Source organism: Bos mutus, chromosome 23 (genome assembly GCF_027580195.1).
Source record: "Bos mutus isolate GX-2022 chromosome 23, NWIPB_WYAK_1.1, whole genome shotgun sequence".
NCBI classification, from domain to species: Eukaryota; Metazoa; Chordata; class Mammalia; order Artiodactyla; family Bovidae; genus Bos; species Bos mutus.
The window spans coordinates 22,123,275-22,147,727 of NC_091639.1; the positions used below are offsets into that span (position 1 = coordinate 22,123,275).

The 24,453-nt window shown below is 44.9% G+C and overlaps 1 protein-coding gene across 9 annotated transcripts in view; it reads left to right on the forward strand.

Annotated features, from left to right (window-relative positions):
• LOC102281521 (protein C19orf12 homolog) overlaps positions 1-24,453 on the forward strand; it is a 34,043-nt gene that overhangs the window by 3,312 nt on the left and 6,278 nt on the right. For 3 of the 9 annotated variants that reach the window (XM_070361329.1, XM_070361331.1, XM_070361333.1), the window contains exons 2-3: positions 11,147-11,461; positions 17,214-17,330. In XM_070361329.1, the coding sequence (XP_070217430.1) occupies positions 11,177-11,461; positions 17,214-17,330 (402 nt within the window). In that variant the 5' untranslated portion in view covers positions 11,147-11,176. The remainder of the gene's footprint in view (positions 1-11,146; positions 11,462-17,213; positions 17,331-24,453) is intronic. The other 6 variants (XM_070361330.1, XM_070361332.1, XM_070361334.1 and 3 more) reach the window with 2 other exon arrangements.

Below are 24,453 nucleotides of genomic sequence, written 5' to 3' on the forward strand. Positions count from 1 at the left end.
GTCAGGCTGGTGTGAACAGGCTGCTCCTGGTCACATCACCCACAGCAACTCTCACTGTCATGTCCAGGGCACTCTTCCTCTCAGAAAGACCCCTAAATACTGGCAGGAGAAGGAGGGGTCATGGGCCAGTCAGATCAGATCAGATCAGTCACTCAGTTGTGTCTGACTCTTTGCGACCCCATGAATCGCAGCACACCAGGCCTCCCTGTCCATCACCAACTCCTGGAGTTCACCCAAACTCATATGCATCAAGTCAGTGATGCCATCCAGCCATCTCATCCTCTGTCGTCCCCTTCTCCTCTTGCCCCCAATCCCTCCCAGCATCAGAGTCTTTTCCAATGAGTCAACTCTTCGCATGAGGTGGCCAAAGTACTGGAGTTTCAGCTTTAGCATCATTCCTTCCAAAGAAATCCCAGAGCTGACCTCCTTCAGAATGGACTTGTTGGATCTCCTTGCAATCCAAGGGACTCTCAAGAGTCTTCTCCAACACCACAGTTCAAAAGCATCAATTCTTCTGTGCTCAGCCTTCTTCACAGTCCAACTCTCACATCCATACATGACCACAGGAAAAACCATAGCCTTGACTAGACGAACCTTTGTTGGCAAAGTAATGTCTCTGCTTTTCAATATGCTATCTAGGGTTCTTAAAAGCACTGGAGAGGATCACCAAGTGTTCAGATTCTTCCAGCCCCTGAGGGTCCAGGACTACATAGAAGTCAGGATTGGGAGTGGTGGGTGGTTAAGCACACAACAATTTCCAACACAAAAGGGTCATGTCACATTAAGAACAAGAAGGGCAATGGATTGGCTGAAAGGAGACATGCTTGATTAGGTGACATTTCTGCTTACAGAATCCTCTGTAGAGAAAGTGAAAGCACTTGCAAGAACAAAGGGTCCAGGAAAGCCTTATACAAACAGCAGGCAGGCAGGGGATTTCCAACTTAGCTGCTTCTATAAATGGGAGGCCAGCTCCTTTGCTCTCTCTCCTGTTTCTACTATCTTGAGCACAGAGATAGCTGCCACCAGTTTCATAAGTTAGGATTCGATACTGCAGAGGGGAAAGAGAGAGAACCTCTGAGACATGGTGGAACTCTCAGGGGTACATGAGGGACAGTGCTGGGGAGATGGGGTGGCAAGGAAGACATCTGGAAGGGAAGGAGATGGGCATAGATACCTACCCAATGTGAAGAAAGTTTCTGTGAAGAGGACCTGGTCATTGGGCTCCTGAGTCCTCTTGCATTGAGACCTTGCAGGGTCCACTGGTAGGGTCTGTGGGACTGTTGTAGCCACACATTCTGGGAAACAAACTCACTCAGAAGGACAATGCAGATACTGGAGTGCAGTTTATTACACTGGCAGACCCAAGGCAGAGTCTCCTCTTAGCCAAGGACCCCGACCAGCTTTTGTGAAAACCTTATATACCCTAAGTGTACTTGCTGAAACCCAGCTCCCCAGATTCCTTGAAACTACTCTGGATGAGGTAAAAGAGAGATACGATCAAAGTTAACCCATGATTCATGTGTCACAAGACTAGATAAACAGTGGACATTTATCAATAGGACTGTGATCATATCCCGATAAACATAATGGAATTTACAACTTTGTTCTGTTACAGAGATAATTAGCATATTCTTTTAGGCAATGGAGAGTCCAAGTACAAGTCCTGGCTCTTGCATGGTCTCCTGAATTTACTTTCACTTTTGCTATTGGAGAGTCAATAAAAATACCTCCTGACCAAGCATTTCTTAGGTCACATCCATGTAAATGGTTCCTATTTCTGGGGATGATGGCAATCATGGCAAGATACTCACCTTAGGGATCTAGAGATTTTATGCCTCTCATGGGGGTCTTTGGGAATAGATGTGCTATAGGTGGGAACACTTTCAGAAAGGTGGGGTATTGGGGAGCAGTCTCTGTCCTGCCTGCCTTAGGCTCTAGCAGGCCTTCTCTGGGTTGAGTTAAGGGGGTGGGGATCGGTTTCTGGGTTGACCCCAACACTCTGTCCAAAGTCTGCCTAGTGGAACTTTTTCCTCTCCGCCTCCTCCGTCTCATTCCCTTCCTTTCCTCCTCCATGTCACCACCTCATGTCTCCCTCCTGATAACATTATGTTTTTCTCTCAGCCTGAAATATGTCCACCCTCTCCCACACTAGTCTCTTCCCTTCTTTATAACTGTCTCAAGAACCATTTCCTGCAGAAGTGTTTCTGAACGTAACCCCACTCAGCACAAGGCACACTCATAGGTATTGCTCATTACAGTTATGAGTGGTGTACTCTGGGGTGGGTACTATTTAACTGGAAAGGTAGACATTCAGTTGCACTGATTTTTTTTTTGAATGGAGTCTCCTTCAGGGTAGAGTCTATTTTATTGTCACTTGGGATTTTTCTGATATCAGACACCATGGCATCTTCCATGGTGTTTTCCATCAGACTGGGATCGTCATGCATCTCTTACCAGAATTTGGTCTCTTGACTGAGGGATACATTATCCCCCCAAAAGTCCTCCAAAAATCATTTTTTTTTTATCAGCTTAGGAGAAAGCCCAAGGGCCATTTCCCCCTCACTAAACCTGCACAGATAAAGGATGTGGGGTTTTTTACTTATAGCACATGACCCTTTCCTGATGAGAGGAAAGGACCTTCCCATTAACCATGGGCTCTTTAAGGACAGATCCTGCAGATTCTCATGGAGAAATGAACAGCCTGCAGGCTAAACTGACTGACTTTCCAAAGGACATTCCCATCCTTGGGCTCTGGGGTAACACTCCCCTCCTTCCCTCCCTGATTGACTCACTGTGCATCTTGCCCTCTCACCTGACCCCTCAGGAATTCCTCACTGCCCCCCTTCACTTCATTATTCCTTAGGGTGGAGAGGAGTGGGTTGAGAGTGGGTGTGACTACAGTGTAGAAAAGAGAAATGAACTTGCCCAATGTTGGTTGTAGCTGTGAGTGGGTTGTAGGTAGGGGTAGATGGTGGATGAATGGAACATGCAGACGACTCTCAGGTGAGACCCTCAGGTGCCCACCGCTTTCCTGAGACAGCCTCCGGTCCTCATGCCGAATACAGCATGGGACACGGTGCCATAAGAGATCAGGATGATGGCGGATGGAAGTAACAGGATGAAAATGCAGTCCAGAGCCATCATCACTGGGAGGACGCACTCAGCAGAGCCCAGCACCAGCGATGCACACAGCTGTTCCAGGCAGCCACTGCACTCCAACCCCAGCATCCAGCTGCACAGGTTGGCCAGCAGGGGTGGCACCATACTTGTGGTGAAGCCCACATCCATCAGAGTCAGATGGCAGAGGAAGCAGTACATGGGTGTGTGCAGGCGCATGTGAAGGCTAGCACCACCAGCAGCCAGTGCTAAGTTGCCCATCAGAGTCAGGAGGTAGCACAGGAGGACGAGGATGAAGAGGACAGACTGCAGGGAAGGCCAGTTGAAGAAACCCAGCAGGAGGAAGTGCTTCTCTGTGCTGTGGTTGCCCTAAAAGGGGAAAGTTGCAGAAGGTTGGGAAGGACGACCCACAGAGGGTGATGTATCCCTTACAAGCAAAAAAAAATCAGGACCATGGTTGGTGGTGGGTGAGGGAATGGATGGCAGCACACACATGCTTAATGTCCATTGGAGCTCATTTACACTTCCGAACCTTTAGTTTAGGAAAGCAGCCATGTTTAAGTATACCCTAATGATGTATTTCCACAAAATTCTATGAAAGAGAAATCTCTATCCTAGAGATGAACACATCTGGTCTTAATGGAGTAAGTCATCCCAAGGTCATAGCTAGTGAGTGGCCCTGTGGACGTGTACTCAGGCCTGTTTGATTTCCAAACAAGTGCCCTTTTGTGGCTTCCCTGCTTCTGGTTAAACTTATAGAAGCCAAAGTAGAGATCTAACCTTCCTCTCACATGATAGCCCTTCAGATATTTGAAGTCCGATCTCTCTTTGAGCCTCCCAATCCCCTTCTTTGAAAATATGTAGTGTCTAAAAATAGGTGCTACCAGTCCACCTGACCTGCCTCCTAAGAAACCTATATGCAGGTCAAGAAGCAACAGTTAGAACTGAACATAGAACAACAGACTGGTTCCAAATAGGAAAAGGAGTACACCAAGGCTATATATTGTCACCTTGCTTATTTAACTTATATGCAGAGTACATCATGAGAAACGCTGGATTGCATGAAGCACAAGCTAGAATCAAGATTGCCAGGAGAAATATCAATAACCTCAGATATCCAGATGATACCACCCTTATGGCAGAAAGTGAAGAAGAACTAAAAGCCTCTTGATGAAAGTGAAAGAGGAGAGTGAAAATGTTGGCTTAAAGCTCAAATTCAGAAAACTAAGATCATGGCATCCAGCCCTATCACTTCATGGCAAATAGATGGGGAAACAGTGGCTGACTTTATTTGGGGGCTCCAAAATCACTGCAGATGGTGACTGTAGCCATGAAATTAAAAGACACTTACTCCTTGGAAGGAAAGTTATGACCAACCTAGACAGCATATTAAAAAGGGGAGATATTACTTTGTCAACAAAGGTCCGTCTGGTCAAGGCTGTGGTTTTTCCAGTAGTCATATCCGGATGGGAGAGTTGGACTATAAAGAAAGCTGAGTGCTGAACTGTGGTGTTGGAGGAAACTCTTGAGAGTCCCTTGGACTGCAAGGAGTTCCAACCAGTCCATCCTAAAGGAAATCATCCCTGAATATTCATTGGAAGAACTGATGCTGAAGCTGAAACTCCAACACTTTGGCCACCTGATGTGATGAGCTGACTCATTTGAAAAGACCCTGATGCTGGGAAAGGTTGAGGGCAGGAGGAGAAGGGGATGAGAGAGGATGAGATGGTTGGATGTCTTCACCAACTCAATGGACATGAGTTTGAGTAGGCTCTGGCAGTTAGTTATGGACAGGGCGGCCTGGCGTGCTGTGGTTCATGGGGTCACAAAGAGTCAGACATGACTGAGCAACTGAACTGAACTGAAAATGGGTGCAGTAGGCCAGGTTAGTATAACTAACACTGGGTAGATCAGAACTGTCACCTTCTTTGTTTCAGGTGCTCTATCTCCATTAATACAGCCAATATACTGCTGAATGCTGAATTTTAATCTGTGGTGAATTTCTTTTCTAGGCTCTGTCCAATGTCCATGCCACTCCTGCTTACCATCTAGTGCAATGATCATGAGCAACACAGATGGGCACATGTAACAGCCTTTAAATACAGAGTCTTCTGGGTAGAGGAAAACTCATTAGTCAGGAGACCTGGGTTCCACCTAACAGAACCCTCTTGGTCCAGCGATTTGATATGAGGAAGTCACCTCATTTCCCTTCATCTCAATATTTTCATGTATAAATGGTCATCTAGATGACTAGATGACTGCTGAGATTCCTGTACTACTTTCCTGGATCTCAGATTGATCAGTATTTTTCAAACAAATGAATGTGGATTCAAAGTCTTTAACTCTTGACTGTGATGCTGAATCAGTGGTATGGAAACCATCATAGTTGATGTGATGGATAAAGTTAATGGAACCTTTCTACTGCAATTTTGCCAATGGGTATCTTTTATAGATAACCTATTTTCAACATCATTTTTACTGTTCTTCATTTGAAATAATAATCTTGCAATTTTTTTATTAATTTTCAGTAAGGAACTCTTTTCATCCCTGTATGTATACATGGTTCTCTAGTCCCAATAGGTAGACCAAATATTAATATTGTGATTAAGAATACATGTTTGGAAGTCAGCCTTCAGAGATTCAGTGTTGCTCTGCCAATTCCTAGATGAGCATCCTTAGGCAATGTTGCTTAACCTTCCACACCTGTTTCTTGACTTGAAAATAATATTTGTTAACTAGTCAAACATTCAGAGCTCTTAAAATTGTGCCTGACAACATTTGTGTGTGTGTGTGTGTGTATGTTAGTCTCTCAGTCCAGTCCAACCCTTTGTGACCCCATGGACTGTGTATAGCTTTCCAGGCTCTTCTATACAGGGTATTTCCCAGGAAAGAACCACAAAACCATGCTTGGAAGGAGCTAGATCCACAGATCTGCAGCTCAGGGTCGGGCTATGGGTAGAGATCTCAGGGGTATTGGCACACAGATATCATTGCTGGCCAATGACATTTCTGGGCTCAGCATCCTGGACATTCTGACCAAGGTTCCCTGCTTCCCCTGAGAATGCAGACTTAGGCACCAACATGGCATAGGCCCCTGGAGCCAGAAGGGCAAGACAGAAAAGCTCTGAGAAGATGTGATTTAATTTTGAGGTGCTTTAACCATCCACACTTCCTCTTCTCTTTCCAGAAGTGGCGTGGAGATTTAAGAAATTAAATGAGTGCCAGTAAAGTTTGGAAATTGAAAACAGTTTACTCCAGGCTGCCTTGTCCAGTCTTCCTTACTCTTTCCAGGCCCCTCCCCCATCCCTGTCCTGCAGCAGGACTTTCTCTTTCCAGATCACCCTCAAGCTAATCTGAGCTTTTCTGCCTGCCCACTGGTGAAGTTTCAGAATCCCTGGATCCTACTGGACAGTGGACTTGGGATAGCCCTTTACGGCTGTGCGTCAGTCAAAGCTCACAATCGTGTTTTCTAAACACAGGGGCAGTAAGACCCCGGACAGCTGTCTGAAGGGAGAAAAGGCAGGTCAAGGTTTCCAATCTATCCCATCAGGTATTCTTCCCCCTTCACACTCATTCTATGTGTTTCAGAATGTATGTCTCCCTACACAAAATACACTCAAACAAGTATTAGGTTTTCCAACATGATTCACTCTCTGGTGAGAGCTTCAAAGAGGAGAACATAACATCTGATTAAGGTTTCAAAAATATTGAAATGAGTTCTCTGCTCCCATTCCTTTCATTACACGGACACTTCTGTAAAACCATGTTCTCCAGGATGGAAAGACCTGGAAAGGACCACCAAGTGTTCAAAGTCAAGCCACTGAGGGTCCAGGGCTACATAGAAGTCAGGATTGGGACTGGTGCGTGGTTAAGCACAGAACAATTTCCTACACAAAAGGGTCTCTCACGTTAGGAATAAGGAGGACAATGGATTGGCTGAGACGAGACATGCATGATTAGATGACATTTCTGTTTAGGGAATCCACTGTACAGAAAGTGACAGAAAATTCTCTAGCACTTGCAAGAACAAAGGGTGCAGGAAATCCTGACACACACAGCAGGCAGATAGGAGATTTCCAACTTAGCTGCTTCTGTAAACGGGAGGGCAGCTCCTTTGCTCTCTCTACTGTTTCTACTCCCTTGAACGCAGAGATGGCTGCTGCCCCTGGTGTAAGTTGGGATCTGATACTGTGGAGGGGAAAGAGAGAGGACCTCCGAGACATGACAGAGCTCTCGGGGTGCATGAGGGACAGTGCTGAGATGGGGCCACTGGGAAGACATCTGGAAGTGGAGCAGACAGGCATGGATACCTACACAATGTGGAGTAAGCTTCTGTGAAGAGGACCCGGTTATCGGGCCCTTAAGTTCTCTGGTATTGAGACCTGGCCGTGGCCTCTGATAGGGTACGTGGTATGAGGTGGGAGTGGCCTTTGTGCTCAGCAGGGCTGGCAAAACTTCAAACCATGGAAATACTGTTTAGATTCCTATTTCCCTTATCTTGTTTAGGGGTCCAGGGCTCTTAAACCTCCTTCTAGTCCCCAGAGAGAGGTTCACATAACTCTGTTATCCTATATTCTTTATGACCTGAGCTGTTAACTGACGTAAGAATATAAACACTCGGAAGGAACTTGGCATGAGGGCAATGCTTAGCACAGAAGAGTGAGACTTCAAGAAAGAAGTGTCTGTTGCATCTAGATTAGGAAGATATTTTTGAATGAAGACTGAAAGAGGTCCTCTGAGGCATTCCAGTGACAAGATAGGGATACTTCAGTTCAGTTCAGTCGCTCAGTCCTGTCCAACTCTTTGCAACCCCATGGACTGCAGCACACCAGGCCTCCCTGTCCATCACCAACTGCTGGAGCCTACTCAAACTCATGTCCATTGAGTCGGTGGTGCCGTTCAACCATCTCATCCTCTGTGGTCCCCTTCTCCTCCTGCCTCAATCTTTCCCAGCATCAGGGTATTTTCCAATGAGTCACTTCCTCGCATCAGGTGGCCAAAATTTTGGAGTTTCAGCTTCAACCTCAGTCCTTCCAATGAATATTCAGGGATGATTTCCTTTAGGATGGACTGGTTGGATGTCTGTGCAGTCCAAGGGACTCTCAAGAGTCTTCTCCAACACCACAGTTCAAAAGCATCAATTCTTTGGTGCTCAACTTTCTTTATAGTCCAGATCTCACATCCATACATGACTACTGGAAAAACCATAGCTTTCACTAGATGCACCTTTATTGGCAAAGTAATGTCTCTGCTTTTTAATATGCTGTGTAGGTTGGTCATAGCTTTTCTTCCAAAGAGCAAGGGTCTTTTAATTTCATGGCGGCAGTCACCATCTGCAGTGAGTTTGGAGCCCCCCAAAATAAACTTTCTCACTGTTTCCATTGTTTCCCCATCTACTTGCCAGGTAGTGACTGGACCAGATGCCATGATCTTAGTTTTCTGAATGTTGAGCTTTAAGCCAACTTTTTCACTCTCCTCTTTCACTTTTAACAGGACGCTTTTGAGTTCCTCTTCACTTTCTGCCATAAGGGTGGTGTCATCTGCATATCTGAGGTTATTGATATTTCTTCCAGCAATCTTGATTCCAGCTTATGCTTCATCAAGCCCAGCATTTTGCATGATGTACTCTGCATATAAGTTAAATAAGCAGGGTGACAATGTACAGCCTTGACGTACTCCTTTTCCTATTTGGATCCAGTCTGTTGTTCCATGTCCAGTTCTGCCTGTTGTTTCTTGACCTGCATACAGATTTCTCAGGAGGCAGGTCAGGTGGTCTGGTATTCCCATCTCTTTCAGAATTTTCCACAGTTTGTTGTGATCCACACAGTCAAAGGCTTTGGCATAGTCAATAAAGCAGAAGTAGATGTTTTTCAGGAACTCATTTGCGTTTTTGATCATCCAGTGGATGTTGGCAATTTGATCTCTAGTTCCTCTGCCTTTTCTAAATCCAGCTTGAACATCTGGAAGTTCACAGTTCATGTACTGTTGAAGCCTGGCTTGGAGGATTTTACCTTACTTTGTTACTGTGTGACATGAGTGCAATTGTGCAGTAGTTTGAACATTCTCTGGCATTGCTTTTCTTTGGGATTGGAATGCAAACTGACCTTTTCCAGTTTTGTGGCCACTGCTGTGTTTTCCAAATTTGCTGGCATATTGAGTGCAGCACATTCACAATGTCATCTTTTAGGATTTGAAAAAGCTCAACTGGAATTCCATCACCTCCACTAGCTTTGTTCATAGTGATGCTTCCTAAGGCCCACCATCAAGGTACTGCTGCCTCATAAAAAGAGTTTAGAAGTGTTCTGCCCTCTTCAATTTGAGGGAAGGTTTTGAGAAGAATTGGTTTTAATTCGTCTTTAAAATTTTGGTGGCATTCATTTCAAAACAATGTAGTCCCGAGCTTTTCCTTATTGGGAGGCTTTTGATTACTGATTCAATTGCCTTCCTTGTTATTGGTCTGCTCAGATTTTCCAATTCATCATGATTTCAGACATGGTAGGTTATATTATATTGCTAGCAATTTATCCATTTCTACTAAGTTATAAATTTGTTGGCATATAATTGTCCATATTCATGCAACACAGGAGTGAGCATCCCTATGTTCAGAATATTGAAGTAAGACTTAGATATACTCCCTACTTTCTGTGAGTGGAACCTTTATTTGACTAGGAGGAGACTATATTCTATACTAGGTGATATTAAAACATGTTAAGTCGCTTCAGTCGTGTCCGACTCTGTGCGACCCCATAGACGGCAGCCCACCAGGCTCCACCGTCCCTGGGATTCTCCAGGCAAGAATACTGGAGTGGGTTTCCATTTCCTTCTCCAATGCATGAAAGAGAAAAGTGAAAGTGAAGTCGTTCAGTCATGTCCAACTCTTAGCAACCCCGTGGATTGCAGCCCACCAGGCTCCTCTGTCCATGGATTTTCCAGGCAAGAGTACTGGAGTGGGGTGCCATTGCCTTCTCTGATATTAAAACATAGGAAATGTTAAAAAGAATACATTTGAACAAGTTCTAATGAGGTGGATGAAACTGGAGCCTATTATACACAGTAAACTAAGCCAGAAATAAAAATACCAATACAGTATACTTACGCATATATATATATGGAATTTAGAAAGATGGTAACAATAACCCTGTATATGAGACAGCAAAAGAGACACTGATGTATAGAACAGTCTTTTGGACTCTGTGGGAGAGGGAGAGGGTGGGATGATTTGGGAGAATGGCATTGAAACATGTATAATATCATATAAGAAATGAATTGCCACTCCAGGTTTGATGCAGGATACAGGATGCTTGGGGCTGGTGCACTGGGATGACCCAGAGGGATGGTATGGGGAGGGAGGTGGGATGGGGGGTTCAGGATGGGGAACACGTGTGCACCCATGGTGGATTCATGTTGATGTATGGCAAAACCAGTACAATATTGTAAAGTAATTAGCCTCCAATTAAAATAAATAAATTTAAAATTTAAAAAAAAACATAGAAAATAAAGGTGAATGAGAGATATTGAACATACCATCACCAGAACATGTAGGATAGCAGTGGGACATTAAAAGGAAACTTACAGCACAGAGAATATGTGTCCTAACCAGGATCGCCTCCTCACATAATCATGGAAGACAGCCCTATCAGTATTACACTAGGCTGTCAAGTGCTGGAAACTCTCTTTGGGAGTTGTTTGGAATGTCAAGAACATCTTTGGATGCTTGGTAGCTGTATATACTTTTGACAGTTGACAAAGTTTATCTAAACAAGAAACAGGGAAATAAGGTAGGAAATCATTAATAACATTTTAAGATGGGTAAGAGATATGGTAATAAAGGAATATCACCGCTTTTCTGACATTATAACTTTGAAAATTCAGAAAAAGCAGCACCACAGATGGAAGGGACAGAGATTGTTGTAAAGAAAGTGGAGAACCAGACTGGCAGTGAAAGGTGGGAGCAATTAAGGCAGTGGCACAAAGGATGTAAAAGGGGGCAGGCATTCTAAGTACCAGTCTCCTGGCCTTTGCTGTCTAGGTGAATGTCCTTTGTGAGACAGTGGGATGCATGACCTTCAAAGTCAACTTGAGACAAAGAGCAAAGGAGATCACTGAACAAGTGTGGCATAAGACCAAGGTTCCCATGCAGGACCAGGTCCTCCAACTGGGCTCAAAGACCCTGAAGTCCCAGAGAACTCTGTCACTGTATGGCATCGACAAGGAGACAACGATCCACTTCACCCTGAAGGTGGTGAAGCCCACTGATGAGCAGCTGCCCTTGGTTTTGGTGGAGCCTGGTGATGAGGAGCAGAGGCACGACCTCCAGGTACGAAGGTCCAGCTCAGTGGCCCAGGTGAGACAGGCGTTTCAGACTCGGAGAGCTGTAACGCCTAAGAAACTGATTGTGGCTTGTTGAAAATGGGTTTTATTGATTGAACTTGAAGCGCAGTACCAAGACTCGTGCCTGCACCCATGTCAAGGGACTTTTTGCCCATGTTTCATTCTAAGAGCTCTATGCATAAACGCATTACAAGAGAATCTTTACTCAACTCCATGTGAATTGTTGTGAATGGGAATGAGATAGAGATCCTTTTTCATTTTTCAGCATGCAGATACCTAGTTTTCCCAACAAGATTTACTAAAAATTCTATCTTTCCCCATTGAGCATTCTTGGCTCCCTTGGGAAATATGAGTTAACTCCATTTGCATGGGCTTATGGAGAAGGAAATGGCAACCAACTCCAGTGATCTTGCCTAGAGAATCCCAGGGACAGAGGAGCCTGATGGGCTGCCGTCTAGGGGGTCACACAGAGTCGGACACGACTGAAGCGACTTAGCAGCAGCAGCAGCAGCAGCATGGGCTTAAATCTGACCTCTCAGTTCTGGTCCACTGGTCTATATGTCTGTTTTTCATCCAAGTACCAAACTTTTTTCAATAGGATAGCTTTGTCTCATAGTTTGATATATTGATGAAAGTGAAAGAGGTGAGTGAAAAAGTTGGCTTAAAGCTCAACATTCAGAAAACTAAGATCCTGGCATCCAGTCCCATCACTTCATGGCAAATAGTGGAAACAGTGTCAGACTTTATTTTGGGGAGCTCCAAAATCACTGCAGATGGTGATTGCAGCCATGAAATTAAAAGACGTTTACTCTTTGGAAGGAAAGTTATGACCAACCTAGATAGCATATTCAAAAGCAGAGATACTACTTTGCCAACAAAGGTCCATCTAGTCAAGGCTATGGTTTTTCCAGTGTTCTTGTATGGATGTGAGAGTTGGACTGTGAAGAAAGCTGAGTGTTGAAGAATTGATGCTTTTGAAGTGTGGTGTTGGAGAAGACTCTTGAGAGTCCCTTGGACTGCAAGGAGATCCAACCAGTCCATCCTAAAGGAAATCATCCCTGAATATTCATTGGAAGGACTGATGCTGAAGCTGAAACTCCAATATTTTGGCCACCTGATGCGAAGAACTGACTCATTGGAGAAGACCCTGATGCTGGGAAAGATTGAAAGCAGGAGGAGAAGGGGATGACAGAGGATGAGATGGTTGGATGGCATCATCGACTTGATGGACATGAATTTGAGCAGGCTCCGAGAGTTGGTGATGGACAGGGAAGCCTGGCACACTGTAGTCCATGGGGTCACGAAGAGTCAGACATGACTGAGCGACTGAACTGAACTGAACTGAACTGAAGTACTCAAGAAATTTTGCTTCCTATTTTTACTCAATTATTCATTCATTAATTCATTCATTCATGCATTTGGTAACTAGTCTAGTTAGTAAATACATCCTGTGCCCGAAAACATGCCAAGAAAGTGCTGAAGGTATAGGGTGATGCAGACACAGTCATGACCCTCAAGATTTCCATTGTTGACTAAATGTAAAGGACAAGTAAGCAGATGAACTTATCACTGGAGAACAGGCTTGGAGAGCATTGCAGAGGGGCTGGAAAAGGACAAGAGATGAGGATATAACCCAAGAGAGGGTGGAGGAGTGTCAGGGAGGACTTCCAGGAGGAGATGCTGCTCACATTGCATATTCTAATAAATCCAAGGTGTTGAGGGTAGAGTCGTTGGGAAAGGTGTGCTTGGTTTCCAGGTGGCAGAGTGTCAGGAAAGTTCAAGGACACACAGGGAAGGTCATGGAACCATGCATGGAAGCAGCTAGATCCACAGATCTGCAGCTCACGGCGGGGCTGTGGATAGAGATCTCAGGGATATTGGCACACAGATATCATCACTGTCAAATGACATTTCTGGGCTCAGCATCCTGGAGATTCTGACCAAGGTTCCCTGCTTCCCCTGAGAATGAAGACATAGGCACCAACATGGCATAGGTCCCTGGAGCCAGAAGGGCAAGACAGAAAGCCTCTGAGAAGACGTGATTAACTTTTAAGCAGCAATGGCACCCCACTCCAGTACTCCTGCCTGGAAAATCCCATGGACAGAGGAGCCAGGTAGGCTGCAGCCCATGGAGTCGCTAAAAGTCGGACAAGACTGAGCGACTTCAATTTTACTTTTCACCTTCATGCATTGGAGAAGGAAATGGCAATCCACACCAGTGTTCTTGCCTAGAGAATCCCAGGGACGGGGGAGCCTGATTGGCTTCCATCTATGGGGTCGCACAGAATCCGACACGACTCAAGCGACTTAGCAGCAGCAGCAACCATCCACACTGCCTCTGCTCTTTCCAGAAGTGTCATGAAGAGTTAAGAAATTAAGTGGATGCAAGTAAAGTTTGAAATACATGGGGAAACAGTGCAAACAGTGTCAGACTGTATTTGGGTGGGGGGGCTTAAAAATGACTGCAGATGGTGATTACAGCCATGAAATTAAAAGACGCTTACTCCTTGGAAGGAAAGTTATGACCAATCTAGACAGCATATTAAAAAGCAGAGACATTACTTTGCCAACAAAGGTCCGTCTAGTCAAGGCTATGGTTTTTCCAGTGGTCATGTATGGATGTGAGAGCTGGACTGTGGAGAAAGCTGAGCACCAAAGAATTGATGCTTTTGAAGTGTGGTGTTGGAGAAGGCTCTTGAGAGTCCCTTGGACTGCAAGGACATCCAACCAGTCCTTTCTAAAGGAGATCAGTCCTGGGTGTTCATTGGAAGGACTAATCCTGAAGCTGAAACTCCAATATTTTGGCCACCTCATGTGAAGAGTTGACTCATTGGAAAAGACCCTTATGCTGGGAGGGAATGGGGGTAGGAGGAGAAGGGGACAACAGAGGATGGGATGCCTGGATGGCATCACCGACTCAATGGACATGAGTTTGGGTAAACCCCAGAAGTTGGTGATGAACAGGGAGGCCTGGCATGTTGTGATTCATGGGGTCGCAAAGATTCAGACACAACTGAGCGACTGAACTGAATGGAAGGCTCAGTTGAAAACACTTTACTCCAGGCTGCCCTGTTCAGTCTTCCTTAATCTTTCCTGGCCCATCCCCTATCCTTGTCCTGCTGCAGGGTTTACTCTTTACAGATCACTCCCAATCTGATCTGAGCTTTTCTGCCTGGCCACTGGTGAGGTTTCAGAATCCCTCGATCCTATTGGACAGTGCACTCGGGGCACCATTTTGTGGCTGTACTTCAACCAAAGGTCACAATCTTGTTTTTTAAACACAAGGACAGTATGACCCTGGAGATCTATCTGAAGAGAGAAAAGGAAGGTTAAGATCTCCATTCAATTCCATCAAGCATTCTTCCCCCTTCACACTCATTCCACGTATTTCAGAATATATGTGTCCCCCAACAAAATGCATTCAAATAAGTATTAGGTTTTCTAACATGATTCACTCTCTAGTGAGAGCTTCAAAGAGGAGAACATGACATCTGATTAAGGTTTTCAAAATATTGAAATGAGTTCTTGGCTCCCATTCCTTTCATTACACCGACACTTCTGTAAAACCATGTTCTCCAGGATGGAAAGACCTGGAAAGAATCACCAAGTGTTCAAAGTCTTCAAGACATTCAGGGCCCAGGGCTACATAGAAGTCAGGATTGGGAGTGGTGGGTGGTTAAGCACAGAACAATTTCCTACACAAAAGGGTCTCTCATGTTAGGAACAAGGAGGACAATGGATTGGCTGAGAGGAGACATGCTTGATTAGATGACATTTCTGCTTACGGAATCCACTGTAGAGAAAGTGACAGTAAATTCTCCAGCACTTGCAAGAACAACGGGTCCAGGAAAGCCTGACACACACAGCAGGCAGATAGGAGATTTCCAACTTAGCTGCTTCTATAAACGGGAGGCCAGCTCCTTTGCTCTCTCTCCCATATCTACTCTCTTGATCACAGAGATGGCTGCCTCCCCTAGTGTAAGGTGGGATTTGATACTGTGGAGGGGAAAGAGAGAGGACCTCCGAGACATAACGGAGCTCTCAGGGGTGCCTGAGGGACAGTGCTGCAGAGACTTTTCCCCTAACCATCATTATATAAGAATTCCCAGGTGCATTTTGATTGAGTTTGCTTGGCATTTCTGAAGCAATATTTCTGATCCCAAAGCAGTTTTACAACCTCTTTCATGGGCATTTATGAAAGAGATGGGAAAGAGACGTCTGCTGCAGGGAGTCCCAGAGGGGACAGTGACGAGCCCTAGACCACCCCATCAGCTAGGGCCGAGCTGGGAGGCTGTTGATATCTGAGACATTTGCTTTAAAACCTGCCAAAATCTCCACAGCATGATCTTTGACCTTGGCTGATTCTCCGGATTTGTTAGACGGGCAAAGGAAAAGGGATCTTTTTGCCTCTGAAAAAGTTTCTTGTGACATTGATGGAAAAATGTCAGATGGACACTGTTAAAAACAAAGAAGAGTCAGATCCCAGGAAGAACCTGTGGTCAGCAAGCGCCATTGGGGCATTTAGAACTCCCCTTCTCCCGGACTTGGGCTGGAAGGTAATTTCACATAAGAAGGGAGGAGGGAAAAGAGAGATAAAAGTCCAGATCCGTTATTCTCATTCCTTGAAGAGACACCATTTCTCGGAATCCAGATCCTGTGTAAGCTGGAGATTCCCAGCCCCATGGGGCAGTTTCTCTACTGCGCTGTGGAATTGCCTCCCAGTGTTAATATTGACTCTCCAATAGCAATAGTGAAAGTAAATTCAGGAGACCATGCAAGAGCCAAGAGTACAAGGAAGCTTGATAAACACAGCAGGTGGGCAGGACATTTCCTTCTAACCAGCTTATTTAAACTGGAGGCCAGGTGTTTTGCTCTGTCTCTTGATTCTGCTCCTGTGATGGCAGACATGGCCACCACCTGCACCGCCCCTGTGAGTTGGGATTTGATACCGGGTTGGGGGAAGTGAGAGGACCTCTGAGACTTGAGAGAGTCTCAGGAATGGATGAAGGACAGTGCTAGGAGGTGAAGGGTGGATGCTGGAAATGCATCTGGAAGGGGAGGAGATGGGCATTGATACCTACTCAATGTGAAGAAAGTTTCCATGAAGAGGACCAGGTTGTTGGCTCCTGAGTTCTCTTGCATCGAGAGCTTACACTGGTCACTGGTAGGGGTACTTGGTAGGAAGTAGGAGTGGGGTTTGTGCTCAGCACCGAAGAATTGATGCTTTTGAACTGTGGTGTTGGAGAAGACTCTTGAGAGTCCCTTGGACTACAAGGAGATCCAACCAGTCCATCCTAAAGGAGATCAGTCCTGGGTGTTCATTGGAAGGACTGATGCTGAAGCTGAAACTCCAGTACTTTGGCCAACTCATGGAAGAGTTGACTCATTGGAAAAGACCCTGATGCTGGGAGGGATTGGGGGCAGGAGAAGGGGACGACAGAGGATGAGATGGCTGGATGGCATCACCAACTCGATGGACATGAGTGGGTAAACTCTGGTTTTGGTGATGGACAGGGAGGCCTGGCATGCTGTGATTCATGGGGTTGCAAAGAGTCGGCCACGACTGAGCGACTGAACTGACCCATTACAGAGACCTTCACTGACCAATTGGAATATGGAATGAGCAGGAAACCCTGTTTAGAAAATATCTTCTCATAGTGTTTTTACTTTTATTTTATAGTATTAATTCATTTATTATAGTGACCCTATTTTCAATATTATTTGGCCATATGTATTTCTTATGTTTTTATATCTGACCGTTATAGGATGCTTATGCAACCACTACAAAGACCTCCGCTAACTCATGGAAAGACAGCATGAGTCAGACTAATGACGCAACCCTGTATTACCCAGAAGACTCCTCTCTCGATTCAGTCGTCCAGGTGAGAATACTGGACTGGGGGGCCATTCCTTTCTCCAGGCGATCTTCCCGACCCAAGGACTGAACCCAGGGTCCCCAGCACTGCAGCCTGACAGCATAATAGGATTTTAATACATGGTAACTATTATCCTTATTTCACATCAGAAAACAGATTTTTTGAGGGTACTACGCAAGGTAAAGGCAGACTGAGGTATAAATTTATATCACTTTTCATATATTAATCCTAATCTTAGTCATCTGAAAATTGGTTACTACTTCTATTTTATACAGCAAAAAAAGAAGGTAATTGAGATTAAATAATAGGCCCAGGGTCACATGGTTTGTAAATGCTTATCAGGATTTCAACACAAATCTGACTAATTGAAAGGTCCTTCCTTTTTTCGTGAACCAGGCTCTAATATGCTAGGGATAGTGAAAGATAAAAGACAAAGACAAAGCAAAGACTGACCTTTAAGTCTAAATAATTTTATAGTCATACTGGAGATAAATAAATACAAGAGATAACATTCAGGTGTATAGACCACTGGTTCTAGAGATGTAGAGTTATAAAATTCAAATCATCTAATTCTGTGATTTCATACCCACACAATAGTTCAGACAGGCAAGCCAAAGATGCCAAACTCTGAAAACAGGCACAGAAGGATAAAACTGCACAGACATCTTTACCGCAGGTACACATGAATTTCCAAACACATAGCTCAGACATACTTAGACACATATACAAAGACGAACGCCAAAATTACTCTCAAGATCCGGAACACAACTCTGAAATAGTGTTCTATAATGTGTCCCTACACATGATTTGGTATTCCAGAATGTGCTCCTCATCTGTAGGACCATTTTTTTTAAAGTGTGGTGTGTACTATGCCCGCCTTTGTGTCTTATTCTGTGGCAAGTATATTTAGACCTTCAGTTTCCAGGTGAGAAGTTGGTTTCTTGCTCCTGCTCTGGATTCTCCAGGTTTGAAGTGGCCATGGCAGGGATGGAAGAAAGGCCAGGTGACACGACTGTTGATTTCTGAAATGGGTGCTTGCGATCAGAGCCATTACCATAGGGCAGAAGAACTGGGGTGAATGCTTCCTGCTGTTTAGCCGGAGAATGAATAGAATGTCTTGGGAGTATGAAGCTCCTTGCCAGGGTCCAGCCCGGTGGAAATCCAGGGAAAGCAGAGGTGAGGATGTGGGTTCCTGGAGAATCAGGAAACAATTGTTAATTAAATGTTAATTAAGGATATAAAGTGTAATAGAATAAGGATAGCTCAGTGGTGGCAGTGGAGAAAAGAAAATATAATAGGGCAGTGAGTTGAAATTCAGAATGAAAAAAGGGTGAATAATTCAGCCAGAAAGGTGAGAGAAAGAAACGACATGGGGACCAAGCTACGTGAACAAGGCCCACACTTCATTTTCCAAAGTAGTTTTGGAGACTCTAAGTTATGCATAGAGGATAATGGGGAAGGGGTGGAATCATGCAGTAAGAGCTCTTTCTTCCTGCAAACTTATCATATGCAAAAGTTTAGGTGATTTGATCATCTTCTGGGTAGAGGCCTGTTAACATTTTAAGACCCTTTCTTCAGAAAAATTATTTTTCTCTAAAGGTGATTAGTCAGGCTTACCTTTTAAAAAAGCATTAGATAAAGTTGCATTCCTACAGAGCAACCTGTGGTGGGCTATAACAAGAAAAAGAATTAACTCAAATGTCCAAGGTTACAAACATTATCCATGGGGATTTTTGTATGTCTGGTCAATACACTGCAGGGACACAGCAGGTAACAGGGATATCCCTGACTTAGCAAGCAAACATTGGCCCTGAACAAGTGAAAAACCCTTCACCAATACAATTTCTAATCAATCTTTTAACTGCTCAAAGGAACCTGTATTTAGACAGTTTAGAACATCTCAACACAGTTGGGAGGCTCTGAGCAATCACATGTGGCGGAAAAAACTAAATCAGGCAAAAAAAAAAAAAACCTTCCAAAGGAGTTTGTAGGTTGAAACACTATCACACCCAGGAATTTTATTAACTGGAGCTGTGCCCCTAACCCTTTTTTTCAGACAGAGGTAGTGGGGACAGCACCTGCAAAGTCAGCCCGTGGGTGAGGGCACAAAGCAGAAAGTAGGCAGACTCTGGTTTTGGGGTAGATGCTGCTTAAATTTCGTTAGGGGACTCCTGAGGCTCAATTCTGCCTTTGCCTATAGCTGAGCCTCCTTCCTCATGACCTTTGCCACGGGATAGCTGCAGCTGTGAGGCACTCCAAGTCCTGGGAAAAGAGGCTGAAATCCTCCCAAAGTCCTAGAAAGCAGAGAAAGAACGATGTGGGTTCCTGGAGAACCCTGTAATAAGGTGTAGACAAGGCAAGGGCCTGACCCTTGTGGCAATGGCAAATCAGGATGAGCTGGTGGTGGCAGCAAAAACGTCCTCCCTGGTTATAAAGGGCAGAGCAGTTGTAGAGAATGAGAAAGGGTGTTGATGAGCCTCTTACTGGAGAGGAAACCAGGGAATCAACTACGCCTGGTGTTTAGGAGAGAAGATGGAGCTCTGGAGACTCTACAACCCTTGCCCTTAATTAGTCCTTTGTATGGAATATTCAGAGTGAGCTCCCCCAGTGTAGCGAAGGGAAAACATTAGCGAGAAAGGCCCTTTTGGGTAGACTGTCCCTGGCAGTGTGTGGAAGCCAAAGGCAGAACAATTCCTTCTCACATCATTGCTACTCTTAATTTTTAACTGGCTTAAGATTTCAATCTCTGCTGAGAGACCTTGGCCAGCTGTTTAGCCTCATACTGCTTGGTGTCATCATCTGTAATGCATGTGTTGCAACCCTCATCCATGGGGGATTTTTGTTGGTCTGGTGGCTAAGAGTCCACCAGCCAATGCAGGAGACACAGGTACCATCCCTGATCTAGCAAGTTCACACATTCCCTCTGAACAACAAAGCCAGTGCCCACAACTACTGTGCCTGTGCTCTAGAACCCGTGCTCAGCAACAAGAGAAGCCACAGCAATGAGAAAACTGTGTACCACAACAAGAGAAAGCCCGTGCACAGCAACGTAGACCCAGGGCAGCCAAAACTAAATAAATCTTAAAAAAAAAAAAAAAAAACCTTCCCTGTGGGAGATGTTGTAGATTAAATGACATCATCCTCAGTTTTGACTGCAGCTTTGCCCCCTAACCCTCCTAGCTGCTGTCATCCCCACCTCACCCCCTTGGCTCCCTTTTTCCCTTGAAGGCTTTTCTCCTGACTCACTCTCACTCTCTCCACAGCTACCTCCGTGATTCATGAGAACTCAGTATCCACGGAGAATGTACTTCTATACCATCTCCTTTCAGTTTCTTCCTCAGTACGCACCTAGACATTTATCACTGTGCTTCATCTCCCTCATATCTTTACATCTCTCTCTCCAGTTTAGATTGCCTAGGCAGTCATTATAACTACTGTTTTTTTTCACACATTCTATCGAGGTTTGTGTTGAAATCCAGCTAAAATCCTAGCCTTTCCCTGCATCTGTTCAGTTGATTGTGGATGAAGAAAAGGCCATAGTTGTGTTGAGAAGTTTCACATAGCATTCATGACCACTAACTTCATTTTTATATTTTTGCAGCTTTATTGAGAAGTGATTTTCACTTAACAGCTTGTCAATTTAAAGCATATAATATTATGACTTATATACCTATACATGGCAAAGTGTTTACCACAAGGTTAGCACATTCTTCATCTCATAATCAACATTTTGTATTGTGATGGTGGTGAGAAATTAAAATTCTACTCTCATAGCAACTTTTAAGTATCCAATACAATAATATTAACTATGATCAACACCAGCACTCCTCAACCTTTTTGACACCAGGGACTAGTTTCGTGGAAGAGAATTTTTCCAGGGACCTCGGCCAGGGAGCTGGGAAAGGTGGGGATGGTTTTCATTTCTCCTGCCATTCACTTTCTCTGGGCAACCCATCTCCTAACAGGCCACGGTTTGGTTCCTGTTCATTGCCTGGGGTTGGGGACCACTGGTCAACACACTGAACATTAGATTCCCAGACCTTATCATTTCATAACTGAGACTTTGTACCTTTAGAACATCCACCTCCGCATTTCCTGAAACCCTCTGTCCCTCCATCAAGGACCTTTTCCTCTGTATTTCATTCTAGGAGCTCTATGCTTAAACGTCTTACATTTTAATCTTTACTCCATTCGACATTGTGAGGGGGAGTGGGACTGAGATCTGTTTCAGTTTTTCATCATGCAGACATCCCGTTTTCCCAACACTATTTATTAAAAGGTCTATCTTCTCCCCATTGAGCATTCCTGGCTCCCTTGTGAAATAGGCGTTGACCACATATGCACGGGCTTACATTTGGCCTCTTGTTTCTGTTCCACTGGTCTATATGTCTGTTTTTATCCAAGTACCAAACTACTATCAACAGTATAGCCGCGCCTATAGTTTGAGGTATCAATACTCAAGAAATGTTTCCTTTTCTACTCAGTTATTCATTCATTTATTAACTTATCCATGCATTTGGTACCCAGTTAGTAAGTACATCCTGTGTCCGTCAACACGCCTGGGAAGTGCTGAACGTATAGGGTAATTCAGACACAGTCATGACCCTCAAGATTTCCACTGTTGACTAAAGGTAAAGAACAAGTAAGCAGATGACCTTATCGCTGGAGAACATGCTCTAGAAGGCTTGCAGAGGGTCTGGAAAGGGACAGGAGATGAGCATATAACCCGGGAGAGGGTGGAAGAGAGTCAGAGAGGACTTCCTAGAGGAGATGCTGCTTACATTGCATATTCTAATAAATCCAAGGTGTTGAGGGTGGAGTTGGAGGGAAAGGGGTGCTCAGTGCCCAGGTGGCAGAGAGCCAGGCAAGTTCAAGGATGCACAGGGAAGTCCACAGAATGATGCATGGAAGCGGCTAGATACATTGATCTGCAGCTCAGGGTGGGGGCTGTGGGTAGAGATCTCAGAGGTATTGGCACACAGATAATATTCCTGGTAAATGACATTTCTGGGCTCAGCATCCTGGATATTCTGACCAAGGTTGCCTGCTTCCCCTGAGAATGCAGACATAGGCACCAACATGGCACAGGCCCCTGGAGCCAGAAGGGCAAGACAGAAAGGCTTGAGAAGACATGATTTCATTTTAGCCGTTTTAAGCATCCATACTTCCTCTTCTCTTTCCAGAAGTGGTGTGGAGATTTAAGAAATTAAATGAGTGCAAGTAAAGTTTGAAAACAGGCTGCCTTGTTCAGTCTTCCTTACTCTTTCCAGGCCCATCCTCCATCCCTGTCCTGCCGTAGGACTTTCTCTTTCCAGATCACCCTCAACCCAAACTGAGCTTTTCTGCCTAGCCACTGGTGAGGTTTCAGAATCCCCAGATCCTACCGGACAGCGGACTTGGGATAGCCCTTTACTGCTATGCCTCAGTCAAAGCTCACAATCGTGTTTTCTAAACACAGGGAGAGTAAGACCTGGAGAGCTGTCTGAAGGGAGAAAAGGCAGGTCAAGGTTTCCACTCGATTCCATCCGGCATTCTTCCCCCTTCACACTCATGTGTTTCAGAATGTATGTCTTCCCCCCAAAAATACACTCAAACAAGTATTAGGTTATCCAACATGATTCACTCTCCAGTGAGAGCTTCAGAGAGGAGAACATGACATCTGATTAAGGTTTTCAAAATATTGAAATGAGTTATCGGCTCCCATTCATTACATGGACACTTCTGTAAACCCTGTTCTCCAGGATGGAAAGACCTGGAAAAGACCACCAAGTGTTCAAAGTCTTCAAGACACTCAGGGTCCAGGGCTACATAGAAGTCAGGATTGGGAGTGGTTAAGGATGTGGTTAAGCACACAACAATTTCCAACACAAAAGGGTCATCTCACTTTAGGAACAAGGAGGTCAGTGGATTGGCTGAGAGGAGACATGCTTGATTAGATGACATTTCTGCTTACGGAATCCACTGTAGAGAAAGTGACAGTAAATTCTCCAGCACTTGCAAGAACAAAGGGTCCAGGAAAGCCTGACACACACAGCAGGCAGATAGGGGAATTCCAACTTAGCTGCTTCTATAAACAGGAGGCCAGCTCCTTTGCTCTCTCTCCCATATCTACTCTCTTGATCACAGAGATGGCTGCCTCCCCTGGTATAAGTTGGGATTTGATACTGTGGAGGGGAAAGAGAGAGGACCTCCGAGACATGACGGAGCTCTCAGGGTGCCTGAGGGACAGTGCTGCAGAGACTTTTCCCCTAACCATCATTATATAAGAATTCCCAGGTGCATTTTGATTGAGTTTGCTTGGCATTTCTGAAGCAATATTTCTGATCCCAAAGCAGTTTTACAACCTCTTTCATGGGCATTTATGAAAGAGATGGGAAAGAGACGTCTGCTCCAGGGAGTCCCAGAGGGGACAGTGACGAGCCCTAGACCACCCCATCAGCTAGGGCCGAGCTGGGAGGCTGTGAATATCCAAGGCATTTATTTTAAAATCTGCCAAGATCTCCACAGCATGATCTTTGACCTTGGCTGATTTTCCGGATTTGTTAGAGGGGCAAAGGAAAAGAGATCTTTTTGCCTCTGAAAAAGTTTCTTGTGACATTGATGGGAAAATGTCAGATGGACACTGTAGTTAAAAATAAAGAAGAGTCAGATCCCAGGAAGAACCTGTGGTCAGCAAGCGACATTGGGGCGTTTAGAACTCCCTTCTCCTGGACTTGGGCTGGGAGGTAATTTCACATAAGAAGGGAGGAGGGGAAAGAGAGATCAAAGTCCAGATCTGTTATTCTCATTCCTTGAAGAGGCACCATTTCTTGGAATCCAGATCCTGTGTAAGCTGGAGATGCCCAGCTCCAGCAGCAGTTTCTCTACTACGCTGTGGAATTGCCTCACAGTGTTATCTTTTGTCACTCATGGTTTGGGAGAGCAGTTCTTCTCTACCTTTGCACCAGGGTGCAGTCTTCCTCCAGGCTCTGAGTCCTGCACTCATGGACTCTTTGTTCCCCACCACCCAGTGGAGACTTACAGATTTTTCCGGGCAGGGCCCACCACCCAGGGATGCTCCTGCCCACACAGAGACCTCCCAAACGCTTCTTGCTTTAATCATCCTAAGGCTCCATGCATCCTCCACTTT